The sequence below is a fragment of the Thermobia domestica genome, chromosome 9, assembly GCF_964235325.1.
Source record: "Thermobia domestica chromosome 9, izTheDome1.hap1.1, whole genome shotgun sequence".
Classification (NCBI taxonomy): domain Eukaryota; kingdom Metazoa; phylum Arthropoda; class Insecta; order Zygentoma; family Lepismatidae; genus Thermobia; species Thermobia domestica.
This window is the reverse complement of record NC_137462.1, coordinates 213,011,966-213,035,084: the sequence shown is the minus strand read 5'-3', so window position 1 is coordinate 213,035,084 and position 23,119 is coordinate 213,011,966. Positions and strand designations below refer to the sequence as shown.

General features: G+C 34.7%; 1 protein-coding gene across 1 annotated transcript; it reads left to right on the top strand.

Annotated features, from left to right (window-relative positions):
- The first annotated feature begins 460 nt into the window (after positions 1-460).
- On the top strand, positions 461-12,749 carry LOC145660587 (uncharacterized). Its single transcript, XM_081725835.1, has 3 exons — positions 461-611; positions 3,806-3,958; positions 8,652-12,749. The coding sequence occupies exons 1-3, from the start codon at positions 537-539 to the stop codon at positions 8,784-8,786; spliced, it is 363 nt and encodes a 120-aa protein (XP_081581961.1). The 5' UTR covers positions 461-536; the 3' UTR covers positions 8,787-12,749.
- Positions 12,750-23,119: the final 10,370 nt, after the last annotated feature.

Sequence of the window (23,119 nt, the reverse complement as noted above, 5' to 3'; positions counted from 1 at the left end):
GCGAGACACCGTCCAGTAACCGTCTAAATAATGATCTCATTGCGATTGGTGATTGACACTGACCCTTGACAAGAGCATAGACCAAGGATCAATGCCATAGAGGATAAAAACCATTTTTATTCTTTTCATCATTTGTGAAGAAACTGTAAGCATCATTTTCCCCTACATCTTCGTGCCCACCCTTATTCCTTAAAAAAAAAAAAACTTAGAACACGTGCTCAAAATTGATCACTCAACAGACATTCCCTACTAAATGCAAAAATAGAAAAACTCATTTGATAGGAATTTCCCTTCTGTATGCAATTCTTTTTCATACGTCATTTACTAAGGAATGAGGACCTAGACACATTATTTAAACGTTCCTCACTACTGCTTTTCGTACTACCAAGAAAAAATACTTGGACTTAGAACTTCTGGTCAAACTTTCACATATTCACGTGATTATAAGATGCTTGATTAACTTCTGTTTATAGTACAAGATTTAGTAACTTGGTGGTTAGTTTAGTTCAGGCGATCACATAGGAACAATCAATCGAATGTTGAGTTTCTTCGGGCGTTTTGCTCCAGTTTCGTCTGTGTCTTGTTCATCACAAGAAATCAAACATTCTAAGGTGTGGTATCATCATTTTATCTTACAATCAAATGTGTTTCAACGTTGTGAATTGTGTTAAAACTGAATTTGTTTACTACAAAGGTGTACTCTGTGAATAAGGAATGTATGCTGGTGCGTTATTGGAATTCTCTGCTGATCACGTCAAACAAGAAGCCAACGTCCGTGTTGGGACTTACGGAATATCTTTCGCATTGCAATGATCATACGTTTAGTTTCAATAGTTTTTTTTTTAAATGAAAATTCAGTGTTTCAAAACGTGCATAACGTTTGACTAACTATTCTACGCTGAACGACATTATGTATTAGATTCCCCTCCTAGAACGCAGATAAAAAGCATTAAACGTAACTCCATCAAGTAGATCATTTATAGTGCAAGAGTTGCATTAGAAGCAATGCAGTGTGTGTTTCTAATACAAACTAATGCATTCTAGCAATATATACATAATGGATACTAGTAACTACAAATATTTTCTGTAATTTTAAAGCGTTACATTGAAAGCAGGAAACGGGTATGAAAACATCTACATTTTCTTTTGTATGAATCGGAGAATTTTGATTCCCTTTTCTTGTGCGTTGAGAGAATGTAATGTTCTAGATAGGACTGAAAGCTAATGTTTTCGTCTCATTTCGTAAACTGTGTATAAGTCTCTCTCATTTCGATTCTCGAAGAATTCTTGCTCGTATCACCTCGATTCTGGAAAAGTTCTTCGAGTCTTATTTTGCAAATGTATGTACAAAATTTTGCCGTTTCTTTTCTTAATTTCATCTAGAAGTTATCAGAAACCTCCTACGTCACGAGGCGTGTAATATTATAATATTTAAATCCATATTTATTATTGGAGTATATTGAAAATGAAATGAAATCTTTGAGTTTTACATCCCACAATTATGCCGGTTAAGCTAAAGGAGACGGTGATTATGAGAAATGAATGAAATGGTGGAATGAAGAAAGTGGGAGGAAACGGGAGAACCCCGAGAAAACCCCCACACACGGTGTATGTCCACCACAAAGTTCACTTGGCGGGAGCAGGGTTTGAACCCGGGACCACATGCACCAGAGGTGAACGCTCTACCACTGAGCCTCCGCGGCCCCTTGGAGTATATTGTGTCGTGACTTGCGTGTCGTTAAACATTGATAAATGTTCTTCATTGTGTTCGTACAATTACTTTATCAATTTATAAATTTTATACTATGGAACTAAAATAGTGGTTGGTATCTAATGGTCGGGTGAAATGATGTTATCCATAAGACTCGTGAAATTTCTTCTCAAAAACAAGATGAGAATTGTCATGCTTTTCGTCTAGACTCGGATTTAAAAAAAAAAAAAAAAAAAAAACATTTCTTATGTCGTGATCAAAGCTACTGAAAGCAGGATTCCAAATAATCAATTAGTTTCTAATCTCTCTTTTAATTGCTAATTAAAGTTTAGGATTCTTTTCCAGCTCTGAAGCAATATGAAATATCAATCTACAGTTTAAGCTTAAATTCGAACCGTCGTGACCGTACCGAACAAACCCCACATGCTTCCACATCTTTTTCCTTGTTGTTTTCTTTTTGATATTTCCAATAAGTGAACAAGTTTAATTTCAAACAATTTACCTTAAAATGATTTCCGGAAAAATGGCCAACATTTTATATAAATTTGTATGTAATCAAAAATAATTTATCTAAGAAAAGTTTTTTCTTCAATGATGACTAGTCATCCATCTTTTGTAGATATTTTAGTGCTTCATCAAAAGATACACATAATATGTAAAGATTTAAATGGATTTACTAAATAATTAAATTATCAAAGTGCTTCATTATTGGGAATAAGATAAACTACTTTTGTGAACAATATCATAATATTAAAGTTTAAAAAAGAATATTGAAAAGAAATCGATTTCGACATTGGCAAGTAATTGCTTAAATAGGACTAATTGAAAATGTGTGTACAACCTTCCCGAAGTATGATCCCTTCCAATAAATCAAAAATAATGAAAAAGAATAGAGATTGATCAAAAATTGTTATGATTCCGAGAAATGTAATGCAGGAGAGAGTATAGAGTGTAATAATTTCGAAAAAGTATAACTTTAAATATATGTGCCACTAACGTTAAACAACAATATCTTTAGAACAGTTTAGTAACTCAAGTATTTTATGCATTGTACTGTGTAAATGATTGTCAAATATTTTTATGAAGAGATGCATGTTAGCTTTTGAGTGTCTTTTCCAATAGGTCTATTATTCGTGGAATATTTTAAAATTAATTCCTTATACAGGAGAACTTAATAGCTATTAAGGCATTTATTCAATACCAAATTATAGGAGGTTGATATTGTCGCTTCTAAAAATTAATTTTCTATTTTAAAAAAAGTTTGTAACGTTCGTTACAAGAAGTCATCTCGAGCTTCCTCCTGCCTAAGCGGCTAGATCACGCGCTTTTGGCGTGGAAGACCCGGGTTCGATTCCCGTCGCGAGTTCATGTGGTTGGGATCCCACGCTAAACTGAAAGAGTCTCATATAACCTCGTTGCTGAAAGGGACGCTAAACTGAAATAAACTCAACTCAAGAAGTCATCTCTTGAATTCCATTAGCATTTGAATTACCCTGTATATTAAATGAGACTTTGCTATTTATTAGTTTCGTCTAAGACAAAATTGCGGTAAATTTTAGAACCATTAGCAATGAAATGTGAGCTGTAATACTGAATTCTTCCCACGAACGTGGTCTTTCAGTTCGATTCGAAATGGGGGCACAAAATTTTCATTGTTAACTTAACTCCCCCATAATCATTGATTCGCACAATATCAGTCTCTTTAAACTTAAAAGGCATAACTTTCCATATTAAGGATTTCATTTCCGGGAAAACTTCGTTTTTTTAACACTAAATCGTTGTTAGTGGTTTCTCTACATTCAATTCGCAGTTATATTGATAACTTTTCTAAGACTGTCGTATATAGCATTTTTCTACGTCTTCAAAACGAATATAATATATCCAATATAACATTTTCTTCTAAAGTGAGACCGTTTTTTGACAAGTATTTAATTACAATAATTAGCTGTAGTAAAGATTCCTCGAAAGTTTGTAAATTTCATTTAAAACCATCCAGTATAGTAGCCTCTTTACTTCTTTTGTCTTTAAAACTGCACATTAAAACAGTTTGAATAAATTATTATACTAATGGTTTTCAATTCTTGTTTATTACAGATGCATTCTCTAGTTGTAATTCTCTGTTATACCTTGGTGGTACTCACAGTGTTGATCTCAACCCACAATCAAGCAGACGCTAAACCAGCAGGACCTATGTTGTATGATGGATTAGCATGGGTTGGCGAGAAGCCTAATTTATGTGAAGTTTCGGTAAGTATATCATAAAATATTAGATTTTTTGTGCATATAAAGAGCTTCGCGAGATTATTCTATACAATTCGTTCTAAAATATAGGACTAGTTTTAAAGATTCCCGCAAGCATAGTACAATATCGTCAATTTTATTATGAAAATTCATGGGTGGATTTTAAAAGAAATTGATCAGGACTTAAAGGGGCTTCGTAATTTCACAGTTCAGTTAGTTTTTAGTAACGGAGAAAGAAATAGAAGAAAAATACCTTTACTTCTCTGGAGAAAGTGGAAACGCCATTTATTTCTTTATTTGGAACCTTCCCCTTACATCATATATAACGGATATTTACACTGAAAAATATAGCAATTATCAACAATAGCAACAACAGCGAGGAAGAGAAGTCAGTCATATGCTATATTTAAGGGAACCATTCCGGCATTCACCTGGTGGAACTGGGAAAAAATCTTCAGAAACCTCAGTAAGATTCACCGTCCGTGCGACTTGAACCTAGATTTCTCGATTGCGAAGCTAGAACACTAACTGCTAACGTGATTTCAGTACTAGTACTAAATAATGAATAGACAAAAATTGTCTCAATTATGTTGTTTGAAATGCGAATAGTTATGCAATAACTAATATAATAATAATAATAATAATAATAATAATAATAATAATAATAATAATAATAATAATAATAATAATAATAATAATAATAATAATAATAATAATAATAATAGTGACTGCAATAGAAATGTATTTCTTACCAAGAATGAAGATAAACAAATTAAAGAAAAGCAACCACAATGAAATGAACTTATAAGTCCCACATAAAACTATAGAAAAATCAGTGTATATATGCATATGAGTGGATTCAAGTATAGATATTTTTGTATCTGCAGGCTGTTTCTAAGATCTTCAAAATAACCCTTTTATACGTTGCGATCTTTATGGTTTACGCTGATAGTACTGGTGTTGTTGCCTTCTTTAGTTAATGCTGCAAATTTCCTTAAATCTTTAAACATTACACTTACTGTAGTGCCATTAAGAGACACTTAATTCTCTCTATTGCTATTCAAATTGAGGCCAGTTAATATATAACGAATACAGATGATAAAAGAGAAAAGTCATTTTTACAATTGAACAAGGGATTATTTTAGTATAAAGGTAACAAAGAAAGTTCTGTCGATTTTTCACCCAAAACCTTCGAACATCGATATGTCACCTAAGACACCTGGAAGATCAAAAATGAACTTGGTGGGCCGTGAAGCGAAGAAGGTATCAAGTGAATTTTTCACCTCTACTAGGGATTTGAACTGGCGTCCTCTAAGGTGATTATCCAAAGAATGAAACAGGTGAAAATCTAACGGCGGAGTATGGCGGATGTAACAGTGTTTCCCATCCAATGGTGCCCGGGTCATCCTAGCCACGTGGGGCTTAGCGTTGTCCTGTAACAGGAGAACCCCTTTGCGTTTCACAAGTGCTGGCTTCAGAGTTTTGAGTTTTTCTTGAGCACGGCTCAACTGCTGACAGTACACAGTTGTATTGATGCTCTGACCAGCTAGTAGCAGTTCCCGGTGCACGATGCCGCGAGCAGTACACCAAACACACGGGAGAATCATCTTCTGGTGCAGCGTTGCTTTCGGCTGTTTTGGAACCGATTAATGTTATGCTAATCAATGATGACGACGCCGTGGAGCTTCGTACAGGACCCATTTTTCATCATATGTCAACAGTTTGTCCAGAAATGGCTCGTCCTTCAGACGAAACAGCAAAGAAACTCAGGTGTTTGCTCGCGTTGCCTTCTAGTCCGGACTTAAATCATGCGGGATCCTTCGACCGAACTTGTAGTGCTTCCCAAGTTGGAGGTGCTGCCAAATGGTTTCATCACTCACACTGAATTGTAGTCCCAGTTTCTCACATGTCTGACAACTGTTCGCCTCAATTGCTGCCTAAAGATCTTCATTTCGTACATGTGTTTGTCTTCTGGCAGGTGGTGCGTCTTCGAGTGTTTCGTCACCGTCCTTAAACTTGTTAACCACTGTTGTACTGTCCGCGTAGTCACGACACCCCCACCAAAGGCCTGACATATCTTCCGCCCTGCTGTAGCGGCGTTTGATCCCAGTTTGAACTCGTACCGCATACACGTTCTTCTGACGCTCTGTGGAGGTCCCATGTTCACCCCGTCCTTACGCACGTTCACGGTGTATCTGAACTGCCACTACCAGGTATTATGTTGGATATACCCACACCAACAACTGACCTTCGCCTTATCTCCATTCGCTTTCAACTCACGATTTGCACGCCAATTGAACACAGATCTCTATCAAAAGCGACAGAACTTTTTTGGTTACCTTTATGTTATAACTAAAAAGTACAGGTGCAGAAGAATGATGAATCTAGAAGCACATGAGTATAATATGCAATTGTCTTCTCTACAGGTTGATCTTGTTCCTACGGGTGGGACAGACAAAAATTAGAAAATGTAACTGCAAAGATACGCTATATGTGATCCCCAAGCAAAACTGGAACCAGTATGGTACAACCAAATTCATTAGCTTCGAAAACACTAATGTGTCGTTTTAGTCTAGTTCCTGCAGATACAAATTTTAACACCTGAAGTCCTTCAGCAAACACAAAGTAATAATTGTGTTGTGTTATAATGTGAAGATTAATTTAGCAAACCTTATTCAATACATTGTGAATATTCTTCATTATAACTTCAAATGATATTGTCTTACTATAGAAATACATTGGTTTTGAAGCTCTGAAAGCACTAGCTGATGATCTCGTCGTGTGATACTCGAGTTTGTATTATTCGTTTTGCAGTTTAAAGGTCTTCACTAAGCTCATCTCCATTTCTTTATAAGTTTTAGTGAATATTTCAAGCCAAGGAAGTACTTAAAAAAAATTAGCAAGTAAGGCGGATAGAATATGGAAAAAGCTATTGTATAAACTAATGTAATTGTTTTCAAGACCTTTCTTATCTATCTATCTATATCTACATAAATAAAAATGAAACTGACTATGTTTGTGACTTAATAAATCTTGAACCACCAATTTCGATCAACTTTTCAACATAGCTGGGGTTCGGGCCTAGAATTTTTATTTATTTATTTATATTTTTTTTTTCACTTTGACGGTGCAACTTAAGGAAGGGAGAGGGGGAGATGCATAAAAATGATCGAAAATGACCGATATTAGTTTCTAATTCGTAGTTTTCGGGGTCGCTGAGATGAACAGTGACACTTCTTCCGATGCGGTTTAAATCCAAATTCATTCTCGCAACTTGGGGGAGGGGGAGAGGATATAAATTTATAAAAATATATCGAAAATGGCGAGCGCTTTAGTAACAGGGAAAAGGAACTGAGTAATGGAACATATTACTACATTTTCTTATTTTAACTCAGCGAAGCGGCTAATTGACGCTAGCACATAATATACAGGGTGTTTCAAAACAACACCGGCAACAATTGGGAGGTGATTCTTGACACAAAGATAAGACAAAAATGATAGACCAATCTGGGTGCACAAATGCTTCCTTTCGGAGTTACATGCTGCCGAAAACATGAAGAAATGAACTTCAAAGGTCCATAGCTCCAAAGCTATGGAAGCTACCATAGTCTTGTCAAGACTTCACTTAGGAACGATTGAAAAATACATGTTTCAGTATCCTGCGGTACTCACGCAATAATTTTTATAGAGGTAGTTTAGCTACGGGCATATAACTTGAAGTAGGCCCTACTCACCAACTATCTCTATAAAATTTTTTGCGGAAGTACCGCAGGATTCTGAAACTTGGATATTTGGATAGGGCACATACTAGTTCCTGAGTAAAACCTTGACCCGACTATGGTAGGTCCCATAATTTTGAAGGTATGGACCTTTAAAATTAATTTTTTCATGTTTTTGGCAGTCTATAACTTCGAAGGGAAGCATTTGTGCACCCAGATTGGTCTATACTTTTTGTCTCATCTTGGTGTCAGGAATCACCTTCTAAACGTTGTCGGTGTTGTTTTGAAACACCCTGTACAAAAGAAGGTAAGAACGTGTGTGTGTCGTGTGTGTCTGTCATCAAATATTTACACAAAAAGAAGTTAACTAAAGCCACCACAGTTTGTATACAGACACATTTCCACCAGATCTAATTCGCACGAAGCCGGGCTTTCGATTTTCGACTCGAGGAATCTAGAGGTTCAAAACGTATATAATATCTCAGAAGCTCTTAGACAATCAAACGACTCTACTGTGTTGGTTCGAGTATAAGTTCAGTCCGACTATAAATTCTGCTAGTATAAATTTGGGTGACTAAAATTATGACGACGCCGAAATTTCTCGTTTATAAAAATTTTCAATTAGTTATTATTTAATTTAATTGAATTTTGTCGATCTACCTACGTCACTTTCCAAGTATTAGATATTCTTCATTGCCTGGCGGAAACCTTTGGGGTTCGCATTCAATACAAAAGTTCAATGGGAAATAGAGCTGATACTTTATTCAGGAAACGAACCAATGTATTCCTACAAGGAATGAAACCTGGGTTCTTTGCACAAAAGTAGAAATATTAAGCAACTAGTCATAAGGAAGCTCCTTATACCAGAGGCTCGTAGAGTTTCTATATAGAACTCACTTTTCATCCTGTAATAAAAAATTTCTGTATGTACAGTTAATGTAATAATGAAATGCTGACGAACTTCTTTTCTCTTTTTACAGAGTGACCTGAAAACATTGTGTCAGAGATGTGCAATAGAATCGAAATCTCCACTTGCATATCCCATGTGTTGCACAAATGTTGAAGATGCAACGAAATGGTGCGAGAATTTTCTTAATTATGGCATTCAGAAGTGACTTCTCTGTAAGGAGTAGACATTAACAAGTACACATAATTTATAGGGAATATTGGGAGATGAAATGTTCCTACATAACTTCGCGACGTGGAAGTATGTTATTATATATTATGTATAATCTTTGCTGTTGATATCAACGTGCAAGCAAAATCAGTCCATCCAATACCAATTCCACACTATATTCGGCTACGTCACCGATATTGTATTGTGGTTCTGTGTGTATGCGCTATTGTACTGCTTAAGCCCAGTGTTGTTCCTTGAATAGCATTGTCTGTAATCTAAGATAAGAACTAACATAGAGCTATTATTTTCTCGAATATGGCTTTATACTTCCGGTCGGAAGGTAAAACATGTACATCGATCTCTATAGACTGAAGGAATATTCGTGTGCTAAGAAGCCCAGAGCTTGACTGTATATTATCGTTTTCTATTTCTAATAATAAGTTTTTCCTAACTTTTGTTTAGTATGGCAGTAACACATGTTAGCTCTCGGAACTTCAAAATCAGGTCAAAATGACCTGGAAACTCAGAAAAGTTTGTTCATTTTGTACTTTAACTATTCTGCAATCGTCTAGAATCCTATGTATATTTTACGTACCTGTTCAGTGTTTTCTGTAAAATAAAATGCGAAACGATAATTCATTGTTTATTGGATCAAAAAGTAACCCAGTATTTCTTGGGATGCATAGGGGTTCCGAGGGTTAATTAATAAGAGAAACAGTTTTCAAAATAAAAAGAAAATTAGTTATACCAATGTGCTTAATTTATGTCTGGTATTAAGATTAAATTTTGCACCCCATAACAAATGTTTAAATTCAAATATAGTAAATTAAAATATAACCAAAATAGGTTTAAAATTTTTAGTGCTAATTTAGGGGTTACTATATCTTAATTAAGCATACTATATTTAAATAAAATTACTTCAAATTGGATTTACAGTCTTCATCAGAAATAAGTGCGATCTTCGTACGTACTTTCATTCGTTAGCATATGTTTTAAAATATTTCTGCTGAACGAAAATAATTCAATAAGATTGTCAGCTTTCTATAGTTTTTAAAATTACTTTTAAAATAATTACATTTCAAAATTCAAACACTGTGCAATATATAAATACTACCAAAACGTTGAGTTTTAAATGATATTATGAAAAGGAATTTTCTTGTTCTTATAGTAACTTACTAGAAACTATTCAAGTACCTTACTGCAAAAGGGAACTTCTCAGTAACCTCTCATTTGAAGTGTTATTCGTAGTTCAAACTTTGCTAAGAAAACAGTATGTTACTGAAAAGCCTCAGTAAACTCAAATTCAATCGTACGTCCTGTCTTTCAGAACTTAGGTGTTGCCTAAGGAACATAAAGCAAATGACAAATGCCGCTCCCTATAAATGATACTCTTATTTTTGACGAAACTATTTATGTATTTAAATTGCATTCAGTTCTACTTTCTAAATTTTATAAACAAATTTGCTGAGATAGGCCAAAAATAAAACTTACTTTACGCATTATTAGCTTCATTCATCTTCCTACTTTTATGGTACTCTTCTTCTATCTTCGTGACTTTCTACATTCGCAATACAAAAGTTATCTAAAACACTCTCTCCCTTGAAAAGTGTGCCTAAATTGTAAATTGTGTTAATAAATATCACATATTATTTCAGGAATTAAATATTAGAAATCTCTGACTATCTCATATCGTGCTAAGAATTTACATACATGAACCTTAAATCAATATTAAGAAATTTTATCTTCTTTTACAGAAATAACATTGAATAAAAAAAAGTGACAAATGTAAACTTACTAAATCATTCTTCCACATACAATTTGATTTGCGTGAATTTACGAGTATTTAACAGAACTGACTGTAGAAAATAATTTGAGGATGAACTTTGAAAGTTGGCAATTCTAAGCAAAGTTTAACATGTAGTAATAAAAAATATTCTTTAATATTTCTGAAAACGGTTTAAGGAGCAAGATATCATGTTCTTCAATTACATTCACTGAAACTGTTAAGGAAATTATGCTTTTCTATTTTTTTTAAAGCATGTGACGATCTCTTGTATCTCTAGTTTGTAATTATTGTCTTTATATTATGTGTTTGAAAATAATGTAATTCTGATAAATGATAAAGTAAGATTTTTTCAAGAAAATGAAAGAAATGCATTTGAAAACATATACCGTTTCCATACGAAAAAGCATGTATAGGTTTTATGTAATATTTGCTAATAAGTATACTTATTTACCGATATTTTTTCTCGGTTGCACCTTATTGTGATTAGATATTAGAAGTTGTAACTTAAATTTAGATTTAGCGTTTAGGATACACTTTCGTAGCTTCTGTAAAATCCTGAAAATAAATTTGCTGATCTGGCTTAGTGAAAAAATTGTGGGTTTTCGGAGTAAAATTTTGTAAAATGCGCTGTTTTTTATTTTCCTATTACTTTTTAATTTTTAAATATTTTCCAAGATGCTTATAATTACATCCTCATCTTATACCTTTTTTAGTAAGAATTTGGCTATATTTACAATAAAGAATTTTCTTTTGGAATATAATACTATGAAGTACCTCGTTTGTCATATTAAATAAAATCTTTCATAAATTTATCTAAGAGTGAAATTATTCTGTATACAATTCTAAAGCAAATATTAACTATAAAACTATGCTTGTGTGATTAATGTTTTTCTAAATGGGCTTTTGGCAGTATTTACATTTTACAATTAATTTATATACTGATCCTTATTAATTGTATATCAGTATATAATTAATTAGTTGAATTGTGTTTCTTTTCAATATAAAAATTATCAGAGTTACATTTAAACTTTATTTACGTTTTTATAAGTTTTGTACTTTGTTAGCCTACTGAGTTGTTTTGCTGCCACACAATGCAATCTTGTTTTTATATGTGTTAGTAACTTTGTCTTACTACTGTGTGAGCGTATTGTTGTGTTTTGTTGTATATTTCTTTAAAAAGCGTGTAAATGAGACGTAGCCACCAATACAAACACAAACATTAACAGAATTTAAACATTATAGTCGTCACTATGATTGGAATAGATTGCAGTAGCTGTTCATATTTGTTAGTAGTGACATTTGTCATACATGTATAGTAATACAATCAGCATTTAGTTTGGTTTGTAATATATAAAAATATTATTAACATTGTATATTGAACCACGATATAAATGTTACTTCCACATTGCTTATAGAATGCCTTGTTTTTCCTATATGCTATTGGAGTGCTGTGATTTAAGGTGCAGTGTTATCATACATCTGAAAAGTAAATGTTATTTTCAAGAAAATTAAAAGAAGCTAGCTAAAGGGCTATATAAAATTGTTTTTGTATATTGACTCATGTGGGTTCATTTTTCAATATATATATATACATATATATCTGGTTTACGTAAATGTAATTTTTATATGTACTTTGGTGTTACTGGAATTTTTTGTTGGTAAATAAGGCTGATTTTCGTATGCACGGAGCATTTATAATATTTCCAAGAGGGGTTATATATTCGATCATTCTGAAACAAAATTACGTAATGAGAATGAAAATGTAGTAATTTTGAATGAAAATAATCATTGTTTATAGGAAATTCTTAAAACTTCAGCGTTCACTGCGTAAGGTATATTTAAAAAAATGAATAATTTTGCTCCTTGCATATCAAATTAATAATATTCAAGAGTTCTTTAAAACAAATTTTATTGGGTAAATTACGAATAATATTAATTTATAAGTATAGCTGAAAGGTTTATTAACAGTAAATGGTAACATACCGAAGTGATGAATGTAACCATTTTCTATCTGTGGATTTAGGGAATATATACATGTCGTTCTTAGTTAACTAATGTCATGCTATTTTGAAGGCAACTATATGTGACTGTACATATAGTAGAGGTGATATTTATGTTATTTCGGAAATAAATTAACAAAGAAAAAAGGAATTAAATATATCTTGATATTAAGCATTATGGCTTTCTGTTTTTCATCTTGAAGTGAGAAACTAATAATGTCATGTTACTTTACTGTCTGATCTTCAAATATGGTAGTTTTCATTTTTTGTTGTTGAAAATATGTTGTTATTCATTAAAGATAGTCTGACTTTTCGTGGCTACTTCCCACTTAATCGCTGTTATTATTGTTTTTATTTGTCCTGTTTGTGTATATAAGAAAGCTAAATGTTATTTATTATTTATATTTGTTACAGAAATATATAATTTATGCAAATACATTTTTGATTATAAAAATCATGATGTATTTCTTTCTACTTTTTCTTCACCATAACAACTATTTTCTAACTTCTCAAATAATACTTTATTTGCTGCCTAGGTATATGGCTGCAATAATTATATAGGCTTTAATGAAGATAGCTTTAAATGGTTGTTTCAGTACTGGTGTTTTGAGCTACACACAAACAACCATATACTGGTAATGTAGGATACAAAATTTATTTTGATACGTTCTTGAAACCAATTAAAGAAGAAAGCTAAAAGTTTGTACCGTGCAGATATTGGATGGGGGACATTGTTTAACATACTAAGCCATACCATAAGATTAACAGTGCTGCAAACCCAACATAACATTGTATTTTTTCATATGCCACTATCGGAGCACGGTGGCTCTGTGATAGAGCGCTTACTTCTTCTACGCAGGGTCCTTGGTTCGACCCCCGGCCAAAGAAGTTCCCGGTGGAATCGTGTCCAAGGGTTTTCTTAGAGTATTCCCGTTTCCAGTCACATTATCTTCCACCAATTCTTCCATTATCGTACATTTGCTTTAATTATCCGTCTTCCTTAGCCTAACAAGTATATAAAAGTGGGAAATTAAACTGAAAAATTTCATTTCAAACGCCACTATGTCAGGTTATTACGAATTTTAAATCTACATGTAACAAGAAAACATAAAATACCACACTTGTTATGCTATGTTACAAACTAAGGACGATACAGTATTATATACATCAAAAAATCTTATAGTATTACAGAGTATGCCAAAGTATGTCTTCCAGCCGATATTTTTGCACGTATAAACTTTTATATAGTTTTTTTTTTGTTTATTAGTTTAAAACTTACAAGGTCGTATCAAGATAAATAGTCTATAGTCTATAGTCTATAGTCTATATATATATATATATATATATATATATATATATATATATATATATATATATATATATATATATATATATATATATATATATATATATATATATACTAACTGAAATGTCACTTCCTCGCCCGGGAAGAATATGTGTATGGAGAATATCAAATTATTGAACCGTTTTCCCGTGATACGATCACAGACTTCAGAAAACATTGACTTCAATGTGAAGAAAGAAATCATAGAAAAGGTCCTTATTCCCCTCTTAAAACGAAAAGTTTCAGAAACGGAGAGAGTCATGTCCTTTTTATTTAATGAGAAGTATATGTACAGAGTTTCTTCTTCCTAGCTTCCCGAGCTCATTATATCCTGTATTTTTGGCTGATATTTTAAGCTCCTTTACTCCCATTAGGGTATGTTCTTTAATCAAAGTAGCATGATAAAAATCTTAGCTCAAGGTAGGTACTAACAATGTTACAAAATCCATTCCAAACTATTCCCGTGATACAATCACAAATAACAGACAATATCCTTTTGGTGTGAAGAACCAAATTATAAACCTATGCCTCTTCCTCCTCCCCTTTAAGGAGTTTATTTTTGTTATACTAAATTCTGTCTTTTCAATTTGAAAGAATCGTGAAAAACTATACACATAAAATTTGAATTCCCTCTTAGGATACGAATTTTAATCAAAGTAACATAATAAAAAAAACTATTCGATGTAGCTAATAACTATATCAAAAATTCATTTTAAACGTTGCTGTCATTTTCCTGTGGTGCAATCACAAAAAATCTAATTGTTATACAAGGTAACTAAAATATCTTGCCGTTGTACAGAGTGATAACCAAAGAGCAATACATGGGATGGTACGTACCTTTGGGTTTCGAAGTACTCTCCATCAGCATCCAACATCTTTTGCCAACGTCACTGCAGCTGCACAATACCCTGGTAATAATACTCGGCGCTCGTAGATGCGAAGAAGCCCGTGAGTGCATTAAGTAGATCTCCCTCATTTGCGAAGGATCCCACACAGAGGTAGTTGTCAAGGGAAAGAAATAGGTCCGTTGGCGCAAGGTCCGGTGAAAATAGTGCATGGCACAGTGTCTTCTAATCAAGTTGCTGATGGATCTTCCTAGTCCTCCTTGCCACATATGGCTTGGCATCGTCGTACAGGAACAGCATACTCTTGCGATTCACCAATGCCGGCTCCTTCTGCCGTGATGCACAGTGTCCCCTTTGCAATTGCTGATAGTAGAGATCGGCAGTGATGGTCTGACCAGGTGGAAGGAGCTCATAAAGCATCACTTGCCGACAATTCCACTGTACAGAGAGCATAACCTTTCGTCGGTGAAGAGATGGTCTTGAAGTGTGGGGAACAGCGTCACCTAGCGACAACCAATGTCTGGTACGCTTAGGAGTGTCATAGAGGACCTAGTTTTAGTCACCAGTGAGCAAACGATAAAAGATGGGTGTGTTTAGGTGCTGAGTGAGCACGGACTCGAACAAACTGTTACTCGTTGTTCCTTGTTGAGTGTTACAATGTGTGGGGTACCCACTTGCTTAACTTGTATGACTTCACTATCCCATGCAGGTGCAGTCTGACTGTGTCAGCGGAAACATGAAACCTTTCTGCAAATTCATCACACGTCAGACCACTATCCTCCTCGATAGCTTCTTAAAGACCTTATCATCCGACACTGCGAGGTTCATCCGAAGGGCTCACATTTTCCGAACGGAATATCTGGAACCAATGCCTGGCAGTGCGTTCGTTCACTGCATTCTCTCCATCAGTGGTAGAGCGTTCACCTCTGGTGCTTGGGGTCCCGGGTTCGATCCCAGCCCCCGCCAAGTGAACTTTGTGGTGGACAAACACCGTGCTCGTGGGTTTTCTCGGGGTTCTCCCGTTTCCTCCCACTTTCTTCATTCCACCATTTCACTCATCTCTCATTATCACCGTCTCCTTTAGCCTAACCGGCATAACCGTGGGACGTAAAACTCAAAGATTTCATTTTTCATTTTTTTGCATTCTCTCCAAATGCCTAGTATATGACGCGACTTAATGCGCCAGCTGACAGGTCCACTTTAAAGACATACAATAACCACACGCGAACAAGCTGTTTCGATACCTCCATTTCTCTTCGACACTGGACGAGCTATGACTGATGTACGTGCGCTTCATATCTGTATTACTGAAGATGGATGCTCAGACTAACTCCCGATCGCTTGACATGCACGTTCATCCTTTCGTATCCTCTTTGTGAGCGCATGATTAATGAGATATCAAAAAAGGCAAGAACTTTCCTCGTTACCTTGCATTAGCTGAAATGCCTGTTCTTTGCACAGGAAGAACGTTCATGAAAAATATTTGAGGATCCTCTCCCCATTTGGAAACACATCAATAAAAGTGTAACAATAAAAATTCCATAAGTTATTCTATTTTTGGAACAAATTTTGAATCAGAGTTATATGATAACATTCCAGCTTGAGGCAGGTATTGACTATGTTCAAAAAATTATTTCAAATTTTGGAACTGTTTTCCCCATGACAGGTCACGAACTTCAAAAAACATTGATTTCAAAATCAATTACGTATAAAAATATTCCCTCTCCCTATAGACGGAAACTCAAATACGCCTGGACTTGTGTTCACTTATTTTTAGTAAGAAGTTTATATATCGAGTTTCATCCTTCCAATTTGACGGGCTCTTGAGACACTGTATTATTAACTGAAATTTTGAAGCCCCTTTAACCCTCTTAGGATACGGTCTTTAAACAAAGAAACCTGATAAAAAAATCTTAGCCCAAGGTAGGTACTAACTATAATCAAAAATTCATTTCAAACTATTCAACTATTTTCCCGTGATGTGATCACAAACAACAAGCAACATTGCTTACAATGTTAAGCAAAAATATAAAAAATGTCTCCCTTTCCTCCTTAAAACGAAAATTCTCAAAAATGCTGTTAAGTATGTTCAATGACTTTTAATGAGGAGTTTACATACTGAGTTTTACCTCCATAAATTGACGGTTGGGAAGTACTGTTTTTTACATAAATTTTTGAACCTCTTCTATCACCCTCAGTGTGCGCCCTTAATCAACGTAACATAACAATAACCCAGCTCAAAGTAGGTATTAACTATGTTTCAAAAGTCACTTAAGCTATTCTTCGTTTTCCCGACATGTAATCACAAACAGCAATATCCCTTTCATTTATATATATACAGGGCGTTTCAAAACAACAACGACAACTTTTGGGAGGTGATTTCTGCAACCCAGATAATACGAAAAGTATAGACCAACCTGGGTGCACAAATGCTTCCTTTCGGAGCTATATGCTGCCGAAAACGTGAAAAAAATGTACTTTAAAGGTCCATAGCTCCTAAACTATGGGACGTACCGTAGTTGGGACAAGACTTCACTTAGGAACTAATATGTGAGCTATCCAAAAATACATGTTTCAGAGTCTTAAGGGGCTCACGCAACAATTTTTATAGAGGGAGTTTGGATAGGGGCATATAATTTGAAGTACTCACCAACTATAAAATTTGTTGCGGAAGTACCGCAGAATTCTGAAACTTGGATATTTGGATAGGGCACATACTATTTCCTAAGTGAAGCGTTGACCCGACTACAGTAGGTCTGCTAGTATTGGAGCTATGGACTTTAATGTTCATTTTTTCTGTCTTCGGCAGCCTATAACTCCGAAAGGAAGCATTTCTGCACCCAGGTTGGCCTATTCGTTTTGTCTTATCTTGGTGTCAGGAATCACCTCCCAAACGTTGTTGGTGTTGTTTTAAAACACTCTGTATATTAATAGATAGATAGATATAGAGAGAAAGATGTAGAAATGTATGGATTTCTTGTTCCTCATTAAAGTAGTATTAATCTAAATTTGAATCTTAAATATAGTTCAAATTATTAATATTTGTTCCAATATTTTGAATTGGCAAACAAATATTGCATAAAATTATGCACTAGGTAAGTACATATGACCAAGATAATGAGATCACCACTGACCGTTTGTCATTAATATTTCTTATAATTACCTTGAACATGAGTCATAATTTATCGTCTTATTTTGAGTCACGTAGTTATTAAAATGGTCATGACCAGCGTTGCCACACTTGGTACATTTGTACCAAATTCAGCCCTTTTTGTCATTGATCTGCCCGTTCGTACCGCTGGCATTTGAACCCCTTTTGTGAAAAAGTTGTTACAGTTCTACCCAATTCAGCACCATTTAACAAATAATTGGCGTTAAAATACCTAAAATTATTAGTAATATGTTGTGATGTCTTTCAGGGAAGGTTTTAGAACCCTGGATCAGTTTTACATTTTTTTACAAATATCAGTTTACTTACCTTATATTCTTCTTACAGTCTATTATCCTCCTTCGGTCGTGAAATAAGCGAGGATAAGGTGTCATAATTTATATTTTAATATTATATTATGACGTACTGTTTACACACGAACTCGGAGATGATTGATTTGTTCCTCGTTCTATATATATTTTTTCATATATGGCCATAATACTGTTTTGGTTTATTGGTCACGTTGAAATAGAGGCGCCTTTGGTTTCTTTACGATACATAGCGAAGATGATAACTGTTTTTTCTTTTAATTTGCGGCCTCTGTTGTACTTTCCACGTGCGAGAAAAGTTTCATCTACTTCCACGTTTGTTCGGGGTCTTCCTATTTGGATGTTTTTAAAAAGTAAATTTTAAAAAGAACACTTTCTTAATTTGGACTCTTGAAAGAGGGAGAGGAGGAGTGTTCTAGAACTTTATCTATTCTGGTTTCATGTTACAGAGCCATGCATTACACTGGTATAAAATAATAATTGAGACTTTTTGTTTCAATTTTTCAGCCGACTTCAGAGCTGGAACTGTAACAACACTGATCATGACAGAGGATATAGTAAACAGAATCTATCAACACTGGTAGGACCTCTCCGATATATTTTTCTAGATCCTATTTACACTGTTGAAACAAAGAAGGGGTAAAAATCAAGTGAACTTATTTAAACACTAGGCAATTAGAAATAATATATTTTTACTGTAAATTGTAAAAATAGAAAAATCAAGTGAATTCTTGAGTCAAACATCAGACAATTGGATTGCCAGATTGTCACTATATCTTTTTAAAATATTTATAAAACATGTTTTCCGGAGAATACCATGGAAATTTACTTTGATTATCTGGCGGCTTTAATTCCATGATATTCCATCAAAAACACCAGAAATTTTAATAGTGTGCTAGTTGTATATAATATCTCACCAGAGGCATAAATAAGAAAAAAGAGCCTAGTTCTCGTAAATTTGTTAGGCCAGAAAAAGAATAGAGATCAGTTCTATTTAATTTCGAAAATCAGAATATAAAATTTCTCTTCGGTGCTGAGAACAACTTACCATGCAAAAGCATCCGGTATAGAATTTGTATCCAGCACTAAAGTTGAAAATTTAATTTTCCAGTTTCCGAATTTCAATTCAACGAAATTTGATCCTGCTTCAGATTTCCAGAATTGAACGCCTTCCAAGTTTTATTGAAATTCTATAATTATAAAATGAAATTCGCACCTTTAGTGCTGAAAACAAATTATAAAACAAAAAAAAGATTGTGTGCGTTCTATATTGATTTGGAAAGGCCTTCGTCAGGAAATATGAAGATACCTGAAGAAGTGTCAAAGAAATGCGTAAGGATAATCCAAGATTTGTATATAGAAGCTACAACCCATGTAAGAAGTGATCTGGAATTATCATCTCATATTCCTGTTAGGGTTGGATGACACCAGGACTCGTACCTCTTCAACGTTGCCATTTGTTATAACTCCAGATGTGAGGGATGTAGTAACTTGGTGTTTAATAATTGGCGACGATATTGTACTACGCCATAAAAAGAAGGAAGGAGTAGAAAGGAAGGTAGAGGGTTCGAAGAAGTCTTTGTAAGATCATCATCAGCATCATCATCATAGGTGTTCTCCCATTATTGGCAGGTCATTTGCTGCAGCTCAGAAGTTTCCATGCTCCACTGTCTTCCGCTAACCTCTTCGTCTTCACGTACGATTTTTCTGATTTGATATCGTCCATTAATTGTAGCCTCCTTCGCCTCCTCCCTCTCTTTCCTGCCACCATATTCTCTGGCAAGTCCCTCATGATACAGTTCCTTCTTATCCGATCTCCCAACTAGTTTATCTTCCTCTTTTTAATAATATCTAAGATTGTTCTTTTCTCCCCTACCATTTCTAAAACCCTCTCATTCGTTTTCCGTTCGACCCAGCTAATTTGCCCCATTCTTCTCCACACTCACATTTCGAAAGCTTCTAGTCGTTTTTCATCACTTTTGCTTAATGTCCATGTTTCTAAACCATACAGTACAATACTCCATACGAATCATTTTATGGGTCTTTTCCTCAACTCTTTAGGCCTAAAAATAAGGAGAAAGAAAACTAAATGTCTAGAGTTCAACAAAGAAGAACATGTAGAAGTAAGGCTACAAGAAGAACGATTAAATGAAGTGAAACATTTTAAGTGTTTACGCTCATTTGTTGATAAGAATGGTGCTGTATACGTGAAAATAACACACAGGACGCAAGAGGGATGGAGGAAGTATGTGACGTTCTGTGTGGCTACAGAATCACTGTAAAGAATAAAGAGATGAGTTACGAATCAATAATTATACCAACAACGACATACGAAGCAGAAACGTGACCAATAAAGAAAGCACAGGAAAAAGATTGAATGTTATCGAAATGAGAATGCTGCTCTGGATGTGTGGGATAGCAAGAATAGAAAGAATAAGAAATGTGACAGATAAAAGAAACAACCAAGATTGTAAAGATATTTAACAAGACGCAAGAAAGAAAACTGCAATGGTATGGCCATTTAATCAAAAGAACAAACGATTATGTTGTCAGAAGAATGGTGGACATGGAAGTAGATATAAGAGAGAAGTAAAGGGAGCCCATACGGAAATGGACAGATCTAATTAAGAATGACTTCAGGAGAAAGATCTAATAGTGGAAAAATTCTTGGACAATGTCTTATGGAGATGACTCATCAGAAACTTCGACCCCATATAAGGGGAGGAAAAACGGAGAGATAAAAAAATTATAATTATACCCGTATCATTTTAATGGAAACACCTCATATATCTAGGTTGGAAACGATCAGGCGGCTACCGCAGCGCCGGACTGTTGGTGGTAGTGTGTTAGGGCAAACTTCGTACTAAATGAGGGACAATAGAACGGCAGTGGGCAGTGAACTGAGCAGACAGTGATAATGTAGAATGACCAACCCTTCTGATATCCAAAGATAGAACATTGTTGTCGCTCGGTTAGCTGGTGCAAACGTGATCAAAGTGAAAAAGTGTGTTGGTTATGTGACAACGGACAATATCCAAGGTAATGATGGTCTATAAAACTCAGAGCAAAACCACATCGGCAACAAAGAGAAAAAGTATCCTGCTTAACGTTAAAGCGGATTGCCACTCTGAATCGTCATGTGACTGCAGTGCAAGTGACGAAGGATATGAAGCAGTACTTTCCACTCTCTGTATTGACAATCACAGTGCTCCACGAGTTACAGTCATGGACATACGGATCCGGGTTGCAGGGATAAAACTGCTGATAAAGAACCATAACGCTTTAGGATGGTGCCAACAGTGCCGTGGATACAACATGGACCGTTGATGAATGGAAACGTATAGTATGGTCAGATGCGTCATTCAAATCACGATCAATACTTGGGCATAACAGAATCCCAAAGATCCGTATGCTCCATATATCTCCGCCCAACCGTGAAACATGACAATGACTCTGTGGGCCGCAACATCCTGGTTCTCAGTAGGCCCTTTGCTGACGCTTAGAGCTAGCGTCACTGCTTGTGATTATGTAGCCTTTGGAGACCATGTGCACCCTATGGTCTAAATGTTTCCGGGGAACGATGTAATGTTCTAGGATAATAATGCGTCTGCTCACACAGCTAGAATTGTCGCGTCGTCGTCGTCTTCCCTGTCCCGTCCGATCCCCAGATCTGAACGTAATTGAACATCTGTGATAAATTTCGGAGACACTAATCCTGTGGATATTTCCACCTCCACCCTCTTTCACGAAATTGAATAATGCACCGCACAATGAATGCTGTAATATTCCACTTGCTATTATTTACAATGTCTATAACTCCATTCCACGTATGAAAGCTGACCTGAGGGCGAAAAGTGATCCAATATCATAATAATATAGAAAGTTGCATCTTTTCAGGTATTTCCATTAAACTGATAAGTGTTCATATATATAAAATTCAACTGGTAAGATTTTGCTACGTATCTGAAAGGGAAAAAATATATCTCGAATTAGTGATTTAGTTTTCCTGTTGCAATCTCTAATAAATAGTATTATGATTCAAGTGTTATAATGGACTTGAGACAACTCCGGCCACTATAAATATTTATTGAACTTCTTTAAATGTTTCTACACGATATAATTGAAGCCAGCTTATATCATTTGTGGTAATTGCGTATATATCTGTAAATCTATTTGTTCTACGATCATTTTCGTAATTTCTTCAGTTTTAATACAATTTGGTATGTGCCTTCCTCCAAATTTAAGAAATAAATATATTGTTTGGAATTGAAATCCATCAAGAACACGGAGGGACTGTACATACTGTAGCCTACGTACTGTGATAAGAACCCAATTTTTCAGCATAATCTATGTAAAAAATCATTCATTTTTTTTAACAATCTAATGTATAGTTTTAGTGCATGTAATTTAGTGTGAATATTCTGACTATTTCATTCCTCGCTGTCGAATTCGCTCAAGGACAAGAAAGTAAGTCAGGTAAGTTCTCCCAAACTTTGTGCATAAGATGAGTTTTCTCAGATAGCCCTTGGCAAAATTATTCTATTTTGATGTATCATAGCATATATTTCTTTGAGGCTTCCCAACCTAAATCTGTCCAGAATGAAAGAGTAAATTCATCTCTCCTCGATTGTAAAAATATGTTCAACACTAATTTTTCAATTTAATATAATATGGTACATATTTTCTTTAAGAATTTCAAATTATTTCAATTCTATGGAATCAAAACCCATCAAAAATGAGGATGTCAATTTACCATTCCTCAATTTTCTAACAAGGAACGTCTGCGAACCGTGACAGCTAGATATTTATGAAAATTGGTACTCTGACTAATTGTGTGTCGCTAATCATCGTGGTGATATTTGGTGCAGAAATGGCTTG

Bases quoted from the DNA above. Each gene is read 5' to 3' on its own strand.
- LOC145660587 (XM_081725835.1), top strand. From the start codon at position 537: ATGTTGAGTTTCTTCGGGCGTTTTGCTCCAGTTTCGTCTGTGTCTTGT. The intron at 612-3,805 runs GTGTGGTATCAT...TGTTTATTACAG, and splicing joins AAGAAATCAAACATTCTAAG to ATGCATTCTCTAGTTGTAAT. The intron at 3,959-8,651 runs GTAAGTATATCA...CTCTTTTTACAG, and splicing joins CTAATTTATGTGAAGTTTCG to AGTGACCTGAAAACATTGTG.